The sequence below is a fragment of the Suncus etruscus genome, chromosome 14 (assembly GCF_024139225.1).
Source record: "Suncus etruscus isolate mSunEtr1 chromosome 14, mSunEtr1.pri.cur, whole genome shotgun sequence".
Lineage (NCBI taxonomy): Eukaryota > Metazoa > Chordata > Mammalia > Eulipotyphla > Soricidae > Suncus > Suncus etruscus.
This window is the reverse complement of record NC_064861.1, coordinates 96,749,302-96,769,908: the sequence shown is the minus strand read 5'-3', so window position 1 is coordinate 96,769,908 and position 20,607 is coordinate 96,749,302. Positions and strand designations below refer to the sequence as shown.

General features: G+C 64.0%; 2 protein-coding genes across 3 annotated transcripts; both read right to left on the bottom strand.

Annotated features, from left to right (window-relative positions):
• Positions 1 to 200: 200 nt before the first annotated feature.
• On the bottom strand, positions 201 to 17,706 carry SSC5D (scavenger receptor cysteine rich family member with 5 domains). Its single transcript, XM_049787652.1, is given in 25 exon segments — positions 201 to 1,627; positions 5,270 to 5,428; positions 5,549 to 5,600; positions 7,361 to 7,773; positions 8,953 to 9,267; positions 9,349 to 9,571; positions 9,661 to 9,839; positions 10,749 to 11,191; positions 11,308 to 11,747; positions 12,585 to 12,714; positions 12,837 to 12,934; positions 12,936 to 12,977; positions 12,979 to 13,002; positions 13,004 to 13,081; positions 13,083 to 13,124; positions 13,127 to 13,165; positions 15,033 to 15,230; positions 15,232 to 15,267; positions 15,269 to 15,345; positions 16,378 to 16,547; positions 16,660 to 16,868; positions 16,871 to 16,924; positions 16,926 to 17,116; positions 17,263 to 17,289; positions 17,682 to 17,706. Coding segments are annotated over 25 exon segments (4,986 nt in total). The 3' UTR covers positions 201 to 305.
• Positions 17,707 to 18,938: 1,232 nt separating this feature from the next.
• NAT14 (N-acetyltransferase 14 (putative)) lies at positions 18,939 to 20,439 on the bottom strand. Of its 2 annotated transcripts, none has more exons than XM_049787102.1 (3): positions 20,040 to 20,439; positions 19,753 to 19,836; positions 18,939 to 19,499 (listed from the first exon to the last, which is right to left on the bottom strand). In XM_049787102.1, the coding sequence occupies exons 2-3, from the start codon at positions 19,822 to 19,824 to the stop codon at positions 18,951 to 18,953; spliced, it is 621 nt and encodes a 206-aa protein (XP_049643059.1). In that variant the 5' UTR covers positions 19,825 to 19,836; positions 20,040 to 20,439; the 3' UTR covers positions 18,939 to 18,950. The 2 variants fall into 2 exon arrangements, with proteins under 2 accessions (XP_049643059.1, XP_049643060.1); XM_049787103.1 differs by having other exon boundaries at positions 19,753 to 19,849; positions 20,054 to 20,439.
• Positions 20,440 to 20,607: the final 168 nt, after the last annotated feature.

Genomic DNA, 20,607 nt, shown 5'->3' with positions numbered 1-20,607 from the left:
GACCACGTTCATCCCATCTCTGTCCTCACCGTCTCCATCATCCCCATGTCTTATCTCCCATCTCCATCCCCATCACCTACGTCACCTCCATGTTTCCATCTCATCCCATCATCTCCATCACCATCACCATCACCCCATCACTCCACTCCCCCTCACGCTGCCTCTGATGGGCGTGCCAGTGACAAGCCAAGAGTCCCTGGTTGTATGTCCTCAGGCTCCCTGCGACCTGTGTCTTTATTTAGCAACTTTGGGGTTCGGGTGGGGGCGTGTCTGGGGTTCTCAAGACCTGGAAGCCCGGGTCTGCCTCACACATCTCCCCTCAGCGGCCTCTCCTCCTCTTCCTCCTCCTCTGGGGTGGCAGTGACGGATTGGGGTGTGCTGGGGTGCAGGGCCCCCTCCGCCAGCCTCCTCACGGCCTCTCCCAGCTGGCTCAGACCCTGGGCTGCCTCTACCATCCGGGCCAGGCCCTGATTCAGGGCACGGCGCTCCTGCTGGTCCTGCTCCAGCGCCTGGCTCAGCCTCCGGAGCTGGTCCCCCACGTCCCTCACGGCCGCCACCAGCTCCACCAGGGCCGGGGGCTCACAGGCCATGACGCGCACGGGGGGCGTGGGGGCCACACACGGGCTGAGGGGTACCTCGGCCTCCTCAGGGGAGGATGCTAGGGGGTGGTGGTGGGGAGGTGGACTCAGGGGGTCACCCTGAGGGACAGAGGTTGCAGGTGGGGTCTGGGCTGCCGGGGGGCTGAGTGTGGCAACCCTGGGCCCCTTGGTGGGCTGCAGGGTAGATCTCGGGTCAAGGGTGGGCTCGGGGCTTCTGGGTGTGGAGGGGTCCGGGGTCTCCGTGGAGGTCTGGCCGGGGACCCCAAGGTGCTGGACAGTCAGTGCTGAGGCAGGACGTTGGGTTCCCAGAGAAGTGACTGGCGCCGAGGGTGTTGGGCCAAGGGTCACAGTTGAGTGCAGAGTGGGGGGCTGTGGGCTCATGGTGGGGGCTTGCGGGCTCGAGGCATGGGGGTAAGTGGAGGCAAGAGGACTCGAGGTCATGGTGGGATTTTCAGGGATCATCGTGCTGGAGTGAGGGGAGTCAGAGAGGGGGTGAAGGGCATTGGTGAGGGGGTGAGGGGTGGTGTTGAAGGGGCGAGGGGTGTCGTTAAGGGGGTGAGGAGAGTCAGTGAGGGCATGATGTGTGAAGCGATCGGGCGAATCCGTGAGGGCTTGAGGGGTGTCCGTGGGGGGCTGAGGGGGCGTGGTGTGGGGTTGCCCGGTGCTGGCAGGGTCTGAGGTCCTGGGAGGTTCTGGACGCGTGGCAAGGAGCGGAGCTGCCCCAGATTCTGGGGTGACTGCTGAGGTAGGGGTGCGGCCGGTCCCAGTCCCAGGTGTAGAGGGGTCAGAGGTCGTTTCCTGGAGCACTTTCTTAGGAGTCATTTCAGGACCCGCAGCGGCCGGCGCTGTGGGGCTGGGGTCCGGGAGGTCAGAGGTGCCTCCTCTGCTCGACGAGGCCTGGACGCCGCCCTGCGGCTCTGAGGGTCCGGGGGATGCGGCGGAGGCGGAGCTGGGGGTCGCCGTGGGGGTCCCCGTGGGCCGCTGGGTCCGACGCTCCCGCGGCGGCTGCGCAGTGGCCGCGGCACCTGCTGAACGAGAAGCCCAGGGTCAGCCGCCCCCGCCCCCGCCCCCGCCCCCGAGACGGGCCAGCCAATGAGAAGCCAGGGTCTTCGTGATGTCATGGGTTGCCGGCAGATTTTGCCCTGATCCCGGACGGCTCAGCCAACGGGAAGCCGGGATTTCAGTGACGTCACTTGCCACCGGCAGACTTCGCCTCGTCCTTTTCCGCAGCCGCGGCGTGCTCGGGCGCCACCTGGCGTCCGCTGCGGCTGCTGCGCGGGTACCTGGACGCGGAGGGGCCCGGGCTGCGCGCGTGGGGCGATGGGCAGAGGTCGGGCCGTGGACTCCGGGGAGGGGTGCAAGGGAGGGGGAGAGGAGGGGGGAAAGGGAAAGGTGGGGCACCCGGGAAGGCAAGAAGAAAAAGGGGTGCAAGCGGGCAAGATGTGGGAAGGGCCTTCTGGTCCCTATACTGGGGCCAGCGAGATACCATGGAGGTGAGGCGTTTGCCTTGCATGCAGAAGGACGGTGGTTCGAATCCTGGCGTCCCATATGGTCCCCCGAGCCTGCCAGGAGCGATTTCTGAGCATGGAGCCAGGAGGAACCCCTGAGCGCTGCCAGGTGTGACCCAAAACCCCCCCCAAAAAAGAAAGTCCCTGTACTTCTGTACTTCTTTGATCTTGGCTTGGCGCTCAGGTGTGGGGAAGTTCGGGTTCTGTCAGGAGGTTCAGTTTGGGGGTGTTTCCAGTTGGGGGCCCCAGCCTGCAACCCTAGTCAGCTGAGCCGGGGAGCTCTCTGGCCATACCACATATTTGTGTTTTTTTAAAGGGACTACACCTAGTGGCGCTCAGGAATCACTCTTGGCAGTTTCCGGGTACCATGTAGATTCCATGGGATGCTGGGGTTCGAACCCGGGTTGGCAAACACCCTCCTCCACACTGTGTTATCAAAGCTAGCATCAAAGATCCACAATGAATTCAAGGTCAGCTTGAACTTCAGGTAGTGGGTTGTGTTTTTCTTTTTCTTTTCTTTTTTTTTTTTTTTTTTTGGTTTTTGGATCATACCCGGCAGCACTCAGGGGTTACCCCTGGCTCTACGCTCAGAATTCGCTCCTGGCAAGCTCAGGGGACCATATGGGATGCCAGGATTCAAACCACCGTCCTTCTCATGAAAGGCAAACACCCTATCTCCATGCTATCTCTCCAGCCCCAAGGCAGTGGGGTTTTTATTTACAATGTTGGTCTTTGGTTCACCGTGATTTTCCAAATCACATTTACTTAACTCAATTTTTATATTTTTGTTAGGGAGAGGTCACACCCTGCGGCGCTCAGGGGTTACTCCTTGTTTTGCACCCCAGATATCGCTCCTAGCAGGTTCGGGGGACCATATGGGATGCTTGGATTCAAACTACTGTCTGTCCTGGATCAGCTGCATGCAAGGCAAATGTCCTACCACGGTACTATCTCTCCAGCCCCAAGTTTTATTCATAATTTTTCTTTTAAAAGTATTTTTCAGAGTCAGAGAGTGAAAGACCACAGGAGTTATGGCACTTGCTTTGCAAATGGTTCGATCCCCAGCACCCCACAAGTCCCCCTGAACCTGCCAGGAGTGATCCCTCAGTACAGACCCAGGAATAAGCCTGAGCACAGATGCTGGGGCCATTCCTGGCATCCCAGGACCCCTTGGACCCCACAGAGGGTCCCCAGAACACAGAGCTCGAATTAATCCAGGTAAGGCCCCCTTAAAAAAGCAGTAATGGGGCCAGAGCTATTGCACAGTGGGTACGGTGTTTGCCTTGGACATGGCCAACTCAGGTTCAATTCCCAGCAACCCATATGATCCCCTGAGCCTGCCAGGAGTGATTCCTGAGCAATTCCTGGAATGGCCCGAAAAAATATTTTCAAGTAGTAAGATAAGGGGCCAGAGAGATATCATGGAGGTGAGGCATTTGCCTGGCATGCAGAAGGGCAATGGTTTGAATCCCGGCATTCTATATATGGTCCCTCAAACCTGCCAGGAGCAATTTCTGAGCATAGCCAGGAGTAACCTCTGAGCACTGCTGGGTGCCAAAAACTAAAAAATAAATAAATAAATAAATAAATAAGATTTATCTATTTTTTCTTTTTTCTTTTTGGTTTTTGAGCCATACCCGGCAGTGCTCAGGCGTTACTCCTGGCTGTCTGCTCAGAAATACCTCCTGGCAGGCTCGGGGGACCATATGGGACACCGGGATTCGAACCAACCACCTTTGGTCCTGGATCGGCTGCTTGCAAGGCAAACGCCACTGTGCTAGCTCTCCGGGCCCAAGATTTATCTTGATTGTGAAATATTTGGGGGTTCCCTGGACTTTCAGGACTGTATGGAAACCCCACATTTTTCCTGAGCTGCTTCTAGGCAAGCACAAATATCACCCCGTTTCAACAGGCACCAGCCAAGGGAACGTCCCATGCACACCCCAGAAACTAGAGCTCTGAGGAACTTGGTGCTCCCCAGTCCAGTCCAGAATTCTAGACCTTTGTTTGTTCTGTGTTTGGGGGGGGTCACACCCAGCTGTGCTCAGTGATTACTCCTGTCAGTGCCTTGAATCCCCGCATGGGATGCCGAGGAATCTAGCCCGGGTGGCCAATGCTAGTGCCCTCCCGATGTCCTATTTTGGGCCTGAAATCTGACACATTTAAATCTTACTGCTTTTGGGGGTGAAGCGATAGCACAGTGGTAGAGCATTTGCCTTGCATGCTGCCAAACTGAGATGGACCTGGGTTTGATTCCCAGCATTCCATATGGTCCCCTGAACCTGCCAGGAGCGATTTCTGAGCACAGAGCCAGGAGTAATTCCTGAGCACCGCTGGGAATTCCCCCCCCCCCAAAAAAAAAGAACCCCCAGCTCAAGGGGGTTCTGGGACCCTCTGTGGTGTCCTGGGATGCCAGGAATGCCCCAGCGTCTGTGCTCAGGCCATGCATACCTGGCAATGCTCAGGCTTATTCCTGGGTCTGTGCTCAGGGATCACTCCTGGGCAGGTTCAGGGGACCCTGTGGAGTGCTGGGGAATCGAACCCAGGACAGCCACGTGCAAAGAAAGTCCCTAACTGCTGCTACCACATATCTCAAAGAACTGTTGGAGGAAGATTAGGAAGGAAATTCTGGCCTCAAGATTGTCTGTCTGTTTGTTTTTCCATTGGGTCACATCCAGTGATGCTCAGGGCTGATTCTGGGCTCTGTGCTCAGGAATTACTCCGTGGGATTCAAGTTACCCTATGGGGTGCCAGGGATTGAGCCCAGGTCAGCATGTCACGGCACATGCCCTCCCTGCTGTACCATTGCCCCTTGACCTGTATCTGCTGGAACCTTTTCCCATGGGGCAGGTCAGCACTTCAGGCTGAGATCTAAGAGAACCATTTGCTCCCCAAACTTCTGCTAGGCTCCTGGCACTGGCGGCCTGCACCCATCTCCCACCCAGTGTCTCAGACCATTCCGACCAGTAATGAGGGAATGGACAGGGGGTACGAGGGGTACAGGACCCATCCTGCTCCCTCCCAGTCCTCATGGCCCCAAAAGCATCAGGTAGATTTTACCCCTTGTTTGAAAATGGATTTCTGTTTGGGGCTCAGGCGAGTAGTGGCAAGCCACTTCTGCTCCTTGATCCTACCACCCATCTCCCTGGGTCCCCGTCTCACCTGGATCCCCACGGGCCCTTGGAACCAGAGAGCGACGGCTAGGGCTGCTAGTGGTACTGACGGCAGTGGTAGTTCGTGTCCGGCTGGTTGGGGTTCCCTGGGCCAACGTCCCTCCTGAAAGTGTGTCCCACATCCAGGAAGACTCGTAGTTCTCCTTATCTGCAGACACAAGGGATACCTGAGCCTCACTTTCCTGATAACCATATGGTTGAGCCATCACCTCAATCTCACCAGGACTATCACCTCAGTTTTCACTGGGATCATGACCGTGACCATCACCGATCACCCCAGCCTCTGCCTGGGCCGTCTCCCAGTCTCCCCTGAGTGGGCACTTTCGAAGGCAAATGGGAGATTCTCATCTCCCCTAAGCATCTTCTTTTATTTTTTTTATTTTTTATTTTTATTTTTTTTGGACCACACCCATTTGATGCTCAGGGGTTACTCCTGGCTAAACGCTCAGAAATTGCCCCTGGCTTGGGGGAAACATATGGGACGCCGGGGGACAAACCGCGGTCACGGTCTTTCCTTGGCTAGCGCTAGCAAGGCAGACACCTTACCTCTAGCGCCACCTCACCGGCCCCCCCAAGCATCTTCTGATGAAGGAAGTTGCTATCCCAGAGAAGTGTCTGACCCTTGCTCCCTCTCTTTTTTGCTTGTTTGTTTTGTGTTTTGGGCCACACCCGGTGACGCTCAGGGGTTATTCCTGGCTTCCTGCTCAGAAGTCGCTCCTGGCTTGGGAGACCATATGGGATGCCAGGGGATCAAACTGTGGCCTATTCTAGGCTAGTGCATGCAAGGCCTTACTGCTTGCGCCACCACTCCAACCCCTTTCTCTGTCTTTTTTTGGGGGGTAAGAATGGCGACTTCCTGGAAATCTGCTCCAGAAATAGGGACTCCAGGTCACCCCTCAACTTTACCTGCAGGGACCAGAGCCCAGCTGCGGCAGAGATGCGATGAGCCCACAGGATCCTTACAGTAGAGTGAGACTTGGGGTGTGCTCCGCAAACCCCACAGCCCCCCTGAAACACTGACCTCCCGAGGTCTCCTTGCAAAGTTAGCACAAAGCAGAGGGGCTCTCTTTGGCTCCCCTAGAACCTTGGAGCGTTGGGTCTTGTTTCTTTACTTATTGATTATTTGGGGGGGGGTCACACCCGGCGAAGCTCAGGGGCTGAGCTATCGTGCTCAGGAATTACTCCCGGCAAGATCTAAGTTTCAACCCACCTCCAGACAAGTAGTTTGGCTCCAGAAATCAAAGAGTGGTTTCCAAGGCCACCTCACTCGAGAGGGTGAGGGAGAAGCAGGTGGGACCGCATGAGAAATGCAGAGAGGGAAGGACTGGTGGGTGCAACCTGAGGGCCAGGCTGGACTGGAGGTGCCAGCAGAGGCAGCTCTGAGCAGAGGAGGCAGAGAGAGGGTGGTAGGGAGAGGAAGCAGAGCCGCCCGCAGGGAAAGAGACAGAGGGCCCAGGAAACAGGAGGCAGGTGGCGCCTGTGAGATGGGCCCTGGGATAAGATCAGAAACCCGCACACGTGTATACAGTCATGTGTACACCCGCAAACTCACAGATACATAAAAGTGCACAAGAGACACACCCAGACGCACAGAGATATGCAGAGATATGCACCGCAGAAACATCTCTACAGTCATGCACACACTGTGGCACACGGATCTGCACACATATGTACATGCATGCAGAGACAACCGACAGGTGTAGTCAGACACGCAGTGACACGCAGACCCAGCTCACATACATATGATGTATGCATACACATAGACACACGTACATATAGGCATATGCTCACGGGTACACATGCAAGCATGCAAAGGCCATGCACAACGCATGTAAATGCCATGTGGACATGCAGCATACATGCATATGGGAAATGAGGGAACAGAACGGAGCAGGCTCAGGTGTGGCGCCTCAGGAGCCGAAAGGGTCAAGGCTGAATGAGAGGGAAGGAGACTGAGGACACAGGCGGAGGAGGCTCAGCTAGGGGCTAGGGTTCGAGTCCCACCCTGGTCTGAGACCCCCCACTGTGAGTCAGTCCCAGCCCAGCCCATAGGGGCAGGGTGGGGTCCCCAGGTTCTGACAGGGTGGATCTGGTGCCAGTCGGGATGGCGGGGTGATGAATGGGCTTGCGCAGGGCCAAGGGTTCGGGCTTTGCTGCGCTCCTCCGACCCCACAGATACACGGGGTCTCCTCTGTGGGTTCTGGGGCAGCGGGACATGTGGAGCACAGAACTGTGTTAGGGTCTCCGGAGCCCAGCAAGGGGTGCAGAAGCGGGTCCCCGAGCTGCAGATCTCCTGGACTAGCAGGAACTTTCTGGAAGCCCTGCCCGTGTGCTGCTCACCCGTGCCGGGAAGGCGCCTCGTCGGGGCAGGCGGGGTGCTGCTCCAGGGGAGCGTGTTGCCGGGCAGCCCCGCAGCGGTGGTCCCCTTGGCCAGGTCCTCCCCCGACGTGGGGTCCCAGGTCCAGGGCGGGTAATCGTCCGCGTCCGCGTGGCCTTGGTAGGCAGAAGAGCGGAGCTGCACCCTGCGAGCCCCTTCCCGAATCGCCCCGCGGCCTCCGCCCTAGTCCCATCCCCAAGTCAGGGACGCACTGCAGGCGGGGGCGCCCCAGCCGGGCCCAGGGCCTGGGACACGCCCCGCACCTGCTGCCCCGCCTTCGCAGGCTCCACCCACCACGCAGCGGCAGCCCTGTGCTGCCCCGCCCAGGTGGCCCCACCCGTCACCCACGGTTGCTGGCCCTCCCCCAGCCTGGCTCTGCCCTGTTGACTTCCCGCCCATTACAGTGGCACCCCGCCCCGCCGGCCCCGCCCACTCGCTGAGACGCCCCCGCCCAGGCCACGTCCTTGTCGACCCCACCCACGGCACTGGGCCCGTCCCTGTAGGCCGCACCCTGGCTGGCCACCGCCCCATGTGTTGGGACGCCCCGCCCAGGCCACGCCCCGTCCCGACTAGCCCCACCCACTGCACTGGAGCCCGTTTCTATAGGCCCCGCCCATGGCCCCCTCCCATTTCCTGGGACGACGCCCCGCCCAGACCACGCCCACTGCTCCCTCCCACTGACTCGGCGGGTCGCCCCGCCCAGGCCACGCCCTGTCGACCCCACCCATGGCACTGGGCCGTCCCTGCAGGCCGCACCTGGCTGGCCCCGCCCATGTGCTGGGACGCCACGCCCAGGCCACGCCCACTGATCCTCCCACTCACTCAGCGGGTCGCCCCGCCCCTGGCCACGCCCCGTCCCTGCTAGCCCCAACCCACTGCACTGGAGCCCGTTTCTATAGGCCCCACCCTGCCGGCCCCTCCCATTCCCTGGGACGACGCCCCGCCCAGGCCATGCCCTGTCCCTGCTAGCCCCACCCACTGCACTGGAGCCTGTTTCTATAGGCCCTACCTTGTTGGCCCCTCCCATTCCCTGGGACGACGCCCCAGACCACGCCCATTGCCCCTCCCACTCACCCAGCGCGTCGCCCGCCCAGGCCACGCCCCGAATGGCTCCTCCCTGTTCGGTCCACGCCCCTCCGCTGCTAGCCCCACCCACTACACTGGAGCCCATTTCTATAGGCCCCACCCTGCCGGCCCCTCCCATTTCCTGGGACGATGCCCCGCCCAGACCACGCCCGCTGCCCCTCCCACTCACTCGACGGGTCGCCCCGCCCAGGCCCCGCCCCGCGCCGTACCCGTGCAGGTGAGCCCCACGTCCTCCTCGTGGCCGCAGTCGTGCTGGCCCCAGGGCCGCGCCGGGCAGAGGCTCAGCGAGCCCTCTGCGCCCCGGCAGGCCACGTCGTCCAGCCAGATGGGGCCGGCGCCCGGCCCGTAGTGCGTCTTGCCCACGCGCGGCCGCACCCGGCCGCAGCCCAGCTCCCGGCAGGCCACGGCCGCGTCGCGCAGGTCCCAGCCGTCGTCGCACACGGTGCCCCAGCGGCCGGCGCGCCGCACCTCCAGCCGCCCCGCGCAGCGGTTGGGCCCGTCGGCCAGGCGCACTCGGAACGGGCCTGCGGGGCGCCGAGGTCAGGCGGGGTCGGGGCGGGGAGCCCCAGCCCGCCCGCCCGCCCGCCCAGGAAGGCTGCACGCACCCGAGTCCCCCGCGGTGGGGGCCAGGGAGGGGTCTTGGGGGCGCTTCTGGAGACGAAGGGGTCCTGGGGAGGCGCCCCCCGCGGGCGTGGTGGGGGAGGGCTTGCGCGTGGGTGGCGCCCTCGAGGTCGCATCTCGGGGGGTCCTGGGTGCGGGTGGGGGTCCCAGGACGTTGCTGTCTGTGCCGTGGATGTGGGGCGAGGCCCGCGGGGGGCTCGTGGTGGCCTGAGAGGTGAGTGCGGGGGTCGCCCTGGGTCCCCGCGACCCGGGGGGACTTGGTGGGCCGGACCGCTTGGTGCTTCTGTTGGGCCCACTTCTTCGGGCTCTTGGCATCTTCCCGGTGGCAGCGCGCGTGGCCTTCTGCGTGGTGAACGCTGGTGGCCAGCCTGGCGGGCTGCGGGGTCACGGTCCTCTGCGGGGACCCAGGCGTCGGGGTCTCCGGGACCCCAGCTCCAGCTGAAGGGGTCTGAGAGGAGTCGAGGCCTGGGGGACCCTGGTGAGAGCGGAAGGCAGGGCGGCAGGGCAGGGCACTGGACAATCAGGACATAGCCGCCTCCCTGCCACCCCACCCCTGCCAATCTCTCCAGCCAGAGTGACGTCCCAGAGGGCCACCCCAAACCCTGCTGTGGATTCCCAAGAGGCCTGGTGGAGAGGGTGGGGAGCGTCTGAGCCCAGACATGGACCTCCAGACACCTCTGTTTCCTTCCTGTGTATCTGCCATAGGGCCACCGTCTCTGTGCCCTGCAGTCCTGCCAATCACAGGGCCTTTCCTGGGGCTGGCAAGGTGCCAGCTGAGACATTGCGACGGCCCTGGTCAGCTCCTGTACCCCAGCACCTGTCTGGGGACCTGTCCCAGACACCCCTCACATCTATTCCTTCACTGGCACAAATACACCCAAGGGGGGGAGCCAAAAGGCTAATTTTCTGAATCTCTGAAAAGCCCCATTTTGGAATGAGTTTATGGTGGGGGGGGGTTGTGACCCTCTTCTCCAGGGACCCCTTTCAGCCTCCTTCCTGAGCTTCTAGAAGCTACTTCCTAGCTTCTCGGAGTTGTCAGGTTTCTGTGCCTCTGTTTTTCTTTGCGTTTTTCAGGGCAAGAAGAAAAAAATTTTCCTCTGGAGAGAGGACTTGGAGGAGAATCCAGGCCCCTGCCCCTTGATTGCCGTGTGACCTCGGGGAAGTTATTTAACTTCTCTATGCTTCAGCATCGTCCTCTAGAACATGGGCGCCAACTGCACTGACCAGGATTCCCAGAGTTAGCATGCAGTCACATGTACAGAAACACGCAGCCCAAGGCAAGGGGCAGAGCGAGCAGGCATTTAGATTAGCAGGGATGTTCCTGCCACCACGTCCCTCCTCCAGGAAGCCCTCTGAGAGTGACTGGGGGGCCAGGCCTCCTCACCCATGCAGATCAGTCCGACATCCTCGTTGTGAGCACAGTTGTGCTTGCCCCAGGGGGAGGCAGGGCAGTCAGCGAGCGACACCTCGGTTCCTACACACGCCACATCATCCAGCCAGATGGGGCCGGAACCCCAGCCAAAGCGGCCTGCTTCGGGGTCCAGAGGCTGCACCGCCCCGCAGCCCAGTTCCCGGCAGGCCACAGCTGCGTCCTGGGGATCCCAGGCGTCATCACACACTGTACCCCAGCGACCTGCATGCCACACTTCCAGCCGGCCGGCACACCTGCTGGGCCCGGCCACCAGGCGCAGCGCTGGGGACCCTGCGTGGGGAGAGACGGGGAGTCGGAATCTAGGCAGGTCGGGGAGCCTCGTCCAGTTCCCCGCTCCCAGTCCTCGAATCCAATCAGATGGGTGGGCACGGTCTCCACCGAGGTCACCAGGGATCCTGCAGGTATCGGGGTGTGCAGAGTCTCACAGAAGTACTACCCCGTGACGCACAGAGTCCTCTGGCAGGGAAGGCCTCAAATGAGCGGAAGCAAATGGGGGTGGTGGGGTCCCTACCCCGAGTAAATTCTTTTGCACAATGGCTGTGTCCTTGTCTGCCCTGCAACCCGGAGCACCACAGGGACTTGGGGGTGCAGGAGGGGAAAGGAGGGCGCTGCCAGCGGGGAGCGGGCGCACCCCTGAGCTGAGTTTGGCACCGAGCCTGGGAGCCGAGCCTGGCCAGTCCCCTGCTGTCTCTGCTCCGCGACGTAAACCTGCAAGAATGTGGTCTCGGGGCAAAGCGCCGCAGTGAATCCTGGAGTTTCCATTTCCCAGCTGAGCAGGGACCAGACGTCTGGTCGCACAGGCCAAGGGGCAGGGCCTGGCTGAGAGGAACCCAGCGCCATCAGCAGGGCCCAGACTTTCGTGTGCTGGGCTCTCAGTGGCCCAAGGGAGCCGTGAACACCTCTGGGTGTGGCCCCCTCCTGGACAAGCCCTCGGGGGACCCGATCATCCTCCTGCATTCAGGGAAAGGAAGAGGCTGCCCTCTCCCCTCCTCCCTGCTCGCTCTGCGCCTGTTTTTCTCATGTTCTGGCATCATGGACCACGTCCCAGATTACCAAAACTCAGAAGCTGGAGCCAGAGCCAGAGACATGATACAATCCAGCAGGGAAGGTGCTAGCTTTGCACACGGCCCGCCTGGGTTCAATCCCCGGCATTACATATGGTCCTGTGAGCCTCTCCGGGTATGATTCCTGAGCAGAGTCAGGAGTAAGCCCTGAATATCACCGGGTGTGTGGGGGGGAAATGAACCACTGCCAGAACCAAAGCTGGTATCTAAGGGTCAGCTCCACTCGAGACCTCCATCGTCTGCTGTATGCTCAGGAAACGTACTGCCTGCAGAGGGGTGTCAGCTCACACACCCCCACACACACACATACTGTGTTTCAAGCTTGAATTGTCCTTTGAGATGACAGCTACTCACAGGGAAACTTGCCTTGCATGGGGCTGATTCCAGGCTGCGTCCCTGGCACCCCTTAGGGTCCCCGGAGCACTTTCAGGTATGTGCCCTGAGCACCCTCCAGTGTGACCCAACCCACAGCCAAATTCAGAAAACTCAGCCACAGCCTTTGGGACGTTCTGGTCAAGGATTGGGTGCATCCAACCGCAGCAAGGCCACATGCATGGTGCTTGCATGGGTGTGTGTGTGTGTGTGTATGGAGGGGGAGAGTCATGCTCTGCCTAGCCCTGCCCTCCCTCGGCTGGACAGGATCCCCCCCCCCCAGATGGCCACAGGGCCCCACAGGGACAAGGGTCGAGTTGAGGCATGATAGAGAGGAGCGGGAGGGGCTCACCGGCTTCCGGCGCGGGGGTCCCAGGGCTCGGTAGGGGAGGTGGGCGGGGGGTGGCCTTGTGCCGGGAGTCAGGCTCGGGGGGTGGCGGGGGGACATCTGGACGTGGAGCTGTTGCTGTGGCCGGCAGGGGCTGTGGGCAGCACGTCGGCAGCGGCATTCCTGGGGCAGCGAGGGGCGGGTGAGCGAGGGCAGGGCTAAGAGCTCCCGCACGCGAGGCCCCGGGTCCGACCCCCGGCCCGGGCGGGCCCTCACCCATCGCACACGGCGCACCGCGTCCCTCGCTGGTGGTGACAGTCGTGCTGGCCCCAGGGGCCGCGACGGGCAGAGCTCAGGGCCGACTCGTTGCCCCGGGCAGCGGAGGTCGTCCAGGAGGACCGGCCCAGGGCCCTCCCCGGAAGAAGGCGCCCCCGGGGGCGGCCCAGCGCCCCGCCGCAGCCCAGCGCCCGGCAGGCCACGGCGGCGTCGCGCAGGTCCAAGCCGTCGTCGCACACGGTGCCCCCAGCGGCCCGCGTGGAACACCTCCAGGCGGCCCGCGCAGCGTAGCGGGGCCGTTCGGCCAGGCGCAGCCGCGGGGCCGGGCCCTGCGTGGGGACAGGACGGGGCGCCGCTGCAAGCACCCTCGCGACCCGGGGCGCCCCGACCAGACGCCCACCTGGCGGGGGCCCACGCGAGGCCCGGACTTGGCGGGGATCACCCGGGTTCTGGGCGGGCCGGGTGGGAGGGGCCTTTCGGGAAGCCAGAGGTCAGTTACTTGGATAGGGCCTCTCAGAAGGGCAGGTGGGCCACAGGAAAGGGGAGGAACCACTTGAAGGGTGGGGGCGGGGCCTCTCAGAGTGCCAGTCATTCATTGGATGGGGTCTCCCGGAGGGGCGGGGTTCTGGCGGGTTTGGGCGGGGGCCTCAAAGAAGGGCAGGGCGGAACCACCGGAAAAGAGGGTGGGGCCCCTTGAAGGGTAGGGGTGGAGGCTTCTTAAGAGGCCTGTCATTCATTGGATGGGGCCTCGCGAAGGGGCGGGAGTTCTAGGCGGGGCCTCTCAAGGCAGGGCGGGGACCGGGGAAATGGGCGGGGCCTCTCAATTGGTGGGCGGGTCGTGGGCGGGCCTCTCGGAGGGCCCATGTCATTGGATGGGGCACCTCGCGATAGGGGCGGGTTCTGGGCGGGGGCCTCTCAAGGCCAGGGCGGGAGTGGGGAAGTGGGCGGAGGGCCTCTCGAAGTGGTGGGCGGGGTCGTGGCGGGACCTCTCGGAGGGCCATGTCATTGGATGGGGCCTCGTGTGAAGGGGCGGGCTCTAGGGTGGGGCCTCTCAGACGGCGGGCGCGGAGTAAAGGGGAGTGGGCGTGGCCTCTCGAATGGTGGCGGGCGAGTCTCTCGAGTAGTGCCAGTCATTCATTGGATGGGGTCTCCCGGAGGGGCGGGTTCTGGGCGGGGCCTCAAAGAAGGCGCGGGCCTTTCAAAAGCGGCAGCACAGAACCATGGGAAGTGGCGGAGGGCCTCTCGAGGGGCGGGGCTGGGCGGGGCCTCTCGATGGCGCAGGTCATTGGATGGGGCCTCTCGGAAGGGCGGGTTCTGGAGGGTTTGGGCGGGGTCTCGCAAAGAATGGGGCGGGGACACGGGAAAGTGGGCGGGACCTCAGAAGGGCAAGACAGAGCCACAAAATAGGCGGGCCTCTTGAAATCTGGGGGCAGGGCCCCCTTAAGGGGGGGGCCTCTCGGAGAGCCAGCCATTCATTAGATGGGGTCTCCCGGAGGGGCGGGTTCTGGCGGGTTTGGGCGGGGCCTCAAAGAAGGGCAGGGCGGAACCACGGAAATGAGGGTGGGGCCCCTTGAAGGGTGGGGCGGGGCTTCTTAGAGAGCCTGTCATTCATTGAATGGGGCCTCTTGAAGGGGCGGGTTCTGGGCGGGGCCTCTTAAGGCAGGGTGGGGGACAGGGGAAATGGGCGGGGCCTCTCGAATGGTGGGGCGGGTCTCTCGGAGGCCATGTCATTGGATGGGGCCTCACGAAGGGGCGGGCTCTGGGCGGGGCCTCTCAGGTGGGCGGGGTGGAGTCAAGGGAGTGGGCGGGGCCTCTCGAGGAGCGTCTCATTGGTGGGGCTGCTGGACGAGCCAAGCCATTGGGTGGCACCTGTCGGAGGGGCGGGCCTCTCGGCTAGGGCGGGGCCGCTGTGAGACTGGGCGGGGCCTCTAAGGAGCAGAGCCCAGACGACGATGGCCAGCAGAGGCCTGGCAGGGCCTGGCAGAAGGGCCGCGGGAGGTGGAGCAGGTGCGGCCGGGCGAGGACCTGGAGGCGTGGGGCCTTGGCAGGGCCACTGGGGAAGCGGGTGGCGCCGCTCAGAGGGCAGAGACCGGGCAGGGCTGCTGGGGGACCCGCTGAACCTCCCCAGCGGGGCCTAGAGGGACCCCAAGGGGCTCAGGGCCGGCCCCCAGCCCCCTCCGCACCTACCCGCTGCACACCAGCCACCGCGTCCTCGCTGTGGTCGCAGTTGCTGCGGCCCCACGGGCTCCGGGGACAGTCCCGCAGGGCCTGCCTCGCTGCCGCCGCAGCCCACAGATCGTCCATCCACACTGGCCCCGAGCCGGGCCCGAAGCGGGCCCCCTCCAGGCGGGCGGGCCAGCGCCCCCGCCGCAGCCCCAGCTCCCGGCAGGCCACAGGCCGCGTCGCGCAGGTCCCAGCCGTCGTCGCACACGGGTGCCCCAGCGGGCCCCCGTGCCACACCTCAGGCGGCCCGCGCAGCCGTGGGGACCCGACACCAGGCGCAGCCGCTCTGTGGGGTCAGGCCCGGGTCGGGCGGCAGTGAGGGCCGCCGGAGGAGCACACGGCAAACCCCCTAGCCCCGTGGGAAACTGAGGCAGGTGCCTGGCACGGCGTTGGGGACCGCCCCAAGATTATGGGAAAGATGTGGGTGCAGGCTGTCCCCACCAGCTGGGGTCCCTGGAGCGGAGACTCTCCCTGTCGGGGGGGCTCCTGAGCTCAGAACGGGGGGCGCGGGTGGATTTGATCTGCTTGGTGTGGACGTGGGTTTTTTTCTTCCTGGCGCTGTTTCTGGGGGGTCCCCAGCCCTGCAGGGAGCTAGGAGAGTGGTGACGAGGCCTGGCTGCAGTCTCTTTTTTTAATATGCCTTTTATCTTGGATACATCCTTGCGAAGCTCAGAGATCCTCCTAGCTCTAAGCCTCAGGGACCACCTCTGGTGATGCTCGGAAAGGGGAATACTGGGGATCAAAACCCCGTTCAGCAAGTGCGAAAGCAAAATCCTCGCTGCTGCTCCAGCCCCATATTCTCTTTTTGGAACACAGCCAGCAGTGCTCAGAGGTTACTCCTGGCTCTTGGCTCAGAAATTACTCCGGAAGGTTTCTGGGGTATCGTATGGGATACCAGGGATCAACCTGGGTCCCACCGAGCAGAGGCAATCACCCCTCCATTCTGTGCTATTAGCTCTGGCCCTCTCTCCTCTCTCTCTCACTCTCTCTCTCTCTCTTCTCTCTCTCTCTCTCTCTCCTCTCTCTCTCTCTCTCTCTCTCTCTCACACACACACACACCACACACACACACTCACACACACAGAGGCATTGATACTCAGCGGTTAACTCCTAGCCCTGTGCTCAGGTTCACCCCTGGTGATGCTGAGTGGGTTACACGGGCTGCCAGGGCTCAAACCTCGATCAGCTGCCCTCACCGCTGTACTATCGGCTACCAGCCCCTGGCTGCATTTCTGGAGTCCCAAGCTGGAACAGAATGGGGCGTCAACATGTCACCCCCCCCCACGAAAGAAAGCAGTGAAGACCGCTGGATTCTCACCGTGTGTCACCGACGGCTCTGATGTGGTCTCCTCCGAACCAAACAGCTCTGGCAAAGCGGACTCCACATCAAGGATCGAGGTTGACTGAAACACTGGCCCCAGAGTCTGCGCTCGCTGACCCTGTAGGCGAGCAGCAGAGTCGTCCCAGGCGACCCCTCCCAGCCCCAGCCTGTGGGTAGTGGGGTGAGTCAGGGACCAGGCCTTTAGAAGCCCTGTGGAAACTGGGGGGTGTCCACAACCCACAGGAATCACCCAGGCGTTAGCGACTCGCCTTTGTTTACTGTTCTGAGGGGCCACCCCCTGGGAGATACTCAGAGTTCATTCCTGGCTTGGGGAGACCCGATACGCTTCCAGGCGATCGGACCTGTTGTCGGGTCCCTTGGCCTCCGCGCCCTCCCAATGCCCTCTCGCGCTCACCTGCGCAGACCACTCCGGCATCCTCCTCGTGGGAGCAGACGTGAGCCCTCCATCCGCGGTTGTTGTTTCAGCGGGGGGGCCCAGTTCTATCTCGGCGCCTCGGCATGCCAGCTCGCTCAGCCACATCGGGACCTGTGCCCTCCCCGAAGAAGGCGCCTCCGGGGGCGGCCAGCGCCCCGCCCACAGCCCAGCACACCGGCAGGCCACGGTCCGCGTCTCGCAGGTCCCAGCCGTCGTCGCACACTGTACCCCAGCGACCCGCGTGCCACACCTCCAGGCGGCCTGCACAGCCGTGGGGGCCGTCGGCCAGGCGCAGCCGCTCTGAGGGGCACAGAAGTGAGGATGTGACACCCCAGGGTGGATAGGACAAGGGTGGGGGGCCCCAACTCAAGTGTCCCAGAACAAACCCACCCCAAACCGTGAGGTGAAGAGGGCCAAGAGGGCCGAGGCTCTAGGGAGCCACTTACCAACTGCTTGGATTCCCATCAGAGCCGCTGGAGGGGGTTGGGATGGGAAGCAGTGAGCACCCCAAGACAGGCACACACCAACCCTGGGCCAGACCCCACACCCAGGCCCTCCCTCCCTCCCAGGAGCAAAACCGGGGTGCAGAGCCGGACAGACCCAAGTTGCCAGCCGGGGAGGGTCCCTGGAGGTGGGGGGGAGGCAGGCCAGGCCAGGCAGGGTCTAGCTAGGCAGAGCAGGAGGCAGTGGGGACAGGGAGGCAGCCCCCTGAGCGGGCGGGCTGGGCTGGGCTGCAGTGCTGGGTCCCTGGGGCTGGGGGTTCTGACGGGAGGAGGAATGTCCGGCATCCCGATGGCCGGAAGTCTGAGTCCCAGTGATGGGCGGCGGGGTGGGAGCGAGGCTCCTGGGGGCTCGGGCCACTCACCCAGGAGGCAGGCCCAGACCCTCATGCTGGCCGTCGGGCTGGGGACAGGGGACGGGGTGAGAGGGGGCAGCAGCAGGAAGGGGGAGGCGGGCCCGCCGGAGGCGCCACGGGGAGGAGCCGCAGGCCTGGACGCCCTGCCAGGAGCTGCCGTGGAGGGGCCAGCAGAGCTGGAGAGGAGCAGCCGCGGGGACAGGAGGGGCGTGAAGGGCGGGGGCGGGCCGGGGACAGCCCAGGCAGGGAGCCTCGGGGAGGGGGCTGGCAAACCTGGGCAGAGCGGCAGATCTGTCCACGTGTCCCCTTCCCCATTGTCCAGTTTTGGGGTTCCGGGCCAGACCCAGGGAAGGACTTTGCAGGGGAGGCTGAGCCACTTTCCTTTCGATTTTTCTTTTCTTTTTTTGATTTTTGGTTTTGGGGGCCACACCCTGCGGCGCTCAGGAGTTACTCCTGGCTCTGCACTCGGGAATCACTCCTGGCAGGCTCAGGGAGTGTGTGTGGTGCGGGGGAGAGACCATATGTGATGCCGGGGATCCAACCTGGGTCGGCCCGCGTGCAAGGCAAATGCCCCCCTGGCTGTGCTCTTGCTCAGTCACCAGTGTTTTTGAAAAGGGGTGCATAGCCCCTTTGCCCCAATGAGGGGGGCACAGAGGGGAGGGCTGGAGGGTCAAAATGGAGGAGGCCCATGCATACTTATGTACACACACACACACACACACACACACCACGGGCATATCCACACGTAAATGCATACACACACGCGCGCAGGCACACTGGCTCTCCTTCCCTCCGGCTAGGCAGCTACGAGGCGGAAAGAATTTGGTAATGGGGAGCAAGTGAGTCAGAGGCCTGGCTCCGAGTGGGGCTGCTGTGAGCTCATCGCCGCCTCTCCCCTCCGCGGCACCCCAACACCCACCAGCAGCCCTGTGTGTCGGACAGACAGAGACAGACGAGGGAGGCATCCAGCCGCAGACTGCGCCACCGTGGCTCTGATCTTTATTAACAAAGGGGAGCAGATGGGGCCAGCTGCCGGCAGCTCACCTTCCCGGGGAGGCCCCCACCCAGGGGCTGAGAACTCCCCCAATTAGGGGGGCCAGCTGCCCTGGCTGGGGTGGGGTGAGGCCTCTCACCGCTTCTCCCCACTAGCTCCCTGGGGCTCAGCAGAAGAAGCAGGCTCAGGCTGGGCTGGGCTGGGCTGGGCTGGGTTGTCCCCGCTGGCTAGCTGGCTGTCAGGGCAGGCCAGATCAGGGGGTTGAGCCCAAGACCCCGGGGCTGTCACAGGTCCTTGCTGAACTCGCGCACCAGCAGGTACCCCATACAGCCCCAGCCCCCCTCGGCCTGGTAGCCGCAGTCCTCCAGCAGGTTCGCCACGCCCAGCGCCGCCACGGCCACGGGCACCACCAGCCGCGCGCGGGGCTCGCCCATGCCCCCGGCCCAGGCCCGCGCGCGGCACTCGGCGAAGGCCAGCAGCCGCTTGCCCACGCCCCGGCGCCGGTGCCAGCGCGACACTGAGAGGCGGGTGACGCGGGCGCCGTCCCCCGCGTGGGTGCCGGGCTCCAGGGCCAGCACCCCGCACACGTCGCCGGAGCCCCGCACGGCCACCCAGGGCCCCCCCAGGCCGCCGGGCGGGGGCAGCGAGCCCCACCGGGCCCGCAGCCCCAGTTTCAAGGCGGCCACGGCCAGGAAGACGGGCAGGAGGAGCGCCAGCGCGAAGGAGGCCAGGACGAAGCGGAGGCCGCTGCTGGCCGCGGCCAGGAGCAGCAAGGCGGGCGGCCGCGTCAGGGCGTGCAGGGCCACGCGGTTCTCGGTGTCCTTCACGCCGGCCTGCGGATGGGCAGCGGCCGGGCGGTGAGGGGCGGCGCCGCGCACGTGGAGCGCCCGCCCAGGGGCGCGGCTGTCACCCGGGACTCCCGTGCGCTCGCCCTGGCCCCAGGTTGGGAACCTGGCTCCGTGCCCCAGGGTGGCGCTGGGTACCGGTGCCAGTCGCAGCCAGCGCCCTGCCAGAAAACCCGCAGGAGGCGGCGGCCTGGGCGGGAAGGTGGGCGCTGCGCAGCCCCCCCCCCGGTCCCCGCCTCACCTTCAGCATCTCCAGCACCAGCGGCTTCTCATCGTCCCGCATCTCCCGCACCGACAGGTGGCCGGGGGCCATGGCAGCCCCCGGCTCCCGCGTGTGCCTGGTGGGAACAGGCAGGTCGGCCTGGGTTGCGGCACGGGTGCGGCGGTGGGCCCAGAGGGAGGGACGGGAGGACCACCGTGCACCCCGGCTGCGATCCCCAGGGCGAGGCCCGGGGCGGAAACGCTGCACCCAGAGGTGCCCCTTCCCCGGGGCACGCTTGGGGCGATCGCCATCCCCCCCGAACGCACACACTCATACACACACTTAACCCGCTGTGAACGCCTCCCCAGGTCGACCTCCCAGGTTTGGGGCCTCCTGGAGCAGGGGGACCCGGTGTCCAGCCAAGGTGCCCGCGCCTGCCGGGCCCGCCCACCCGGTGCCCAGCGTGGGGAGAGCCGGGGACCTGCGAGCACCGCTGCGGGACTCCCCGATGCTCCGCCAGGATAGGGGGGCAGGGTCGGGAAGGGGGAGAAGGGGTCGCTGGCGGAAGTGGCGTCACGCGAGGGAGGCGGCGCCCGCGGTGCGCCCTAGCGACCGTTGCTGGGCGTCTTGGCGCGGCCGGCGGGCCGGGGAGCGGGAAGGGGCGATGTGGCGCGGGGCGAAGGGCTGCCGGGGAGAAGCGGTCCCTAGCCGGCTTGCAAAGGGCCCCCAGGCTCCCGACCCTCCCCCGGTTGTTACGTGCGGCTGTGGCGACGTGAGCGCACCGTTGCGCAGTGGCGGCGGCGGGAGGCGCAGGGTTCTGCCGCACTCCGGGGCTCCTAGACCGTGCCACCCACCGCGTCCCAGCTTCGCCTTTTGGAACTGGGATAACCCCCC

Bases quoted from the DNA above. Each gene is read 5' to 3' on its own strand.
- NAT14 (XM_049787102.1), bottom strand. From the start codon at position 19,824: ATGGCCCCCGGCCACCTGTCGGTGCGGGAGATGCGGGACGATGAGAAG. The intron at 19,500-19,752 runs GTGAGGCGGGGA...GCCCATCCGCAG, and splicing joins TGGTGCTGGAGATGCTGAAG to GCCGGCGTGAAGGACACCGA.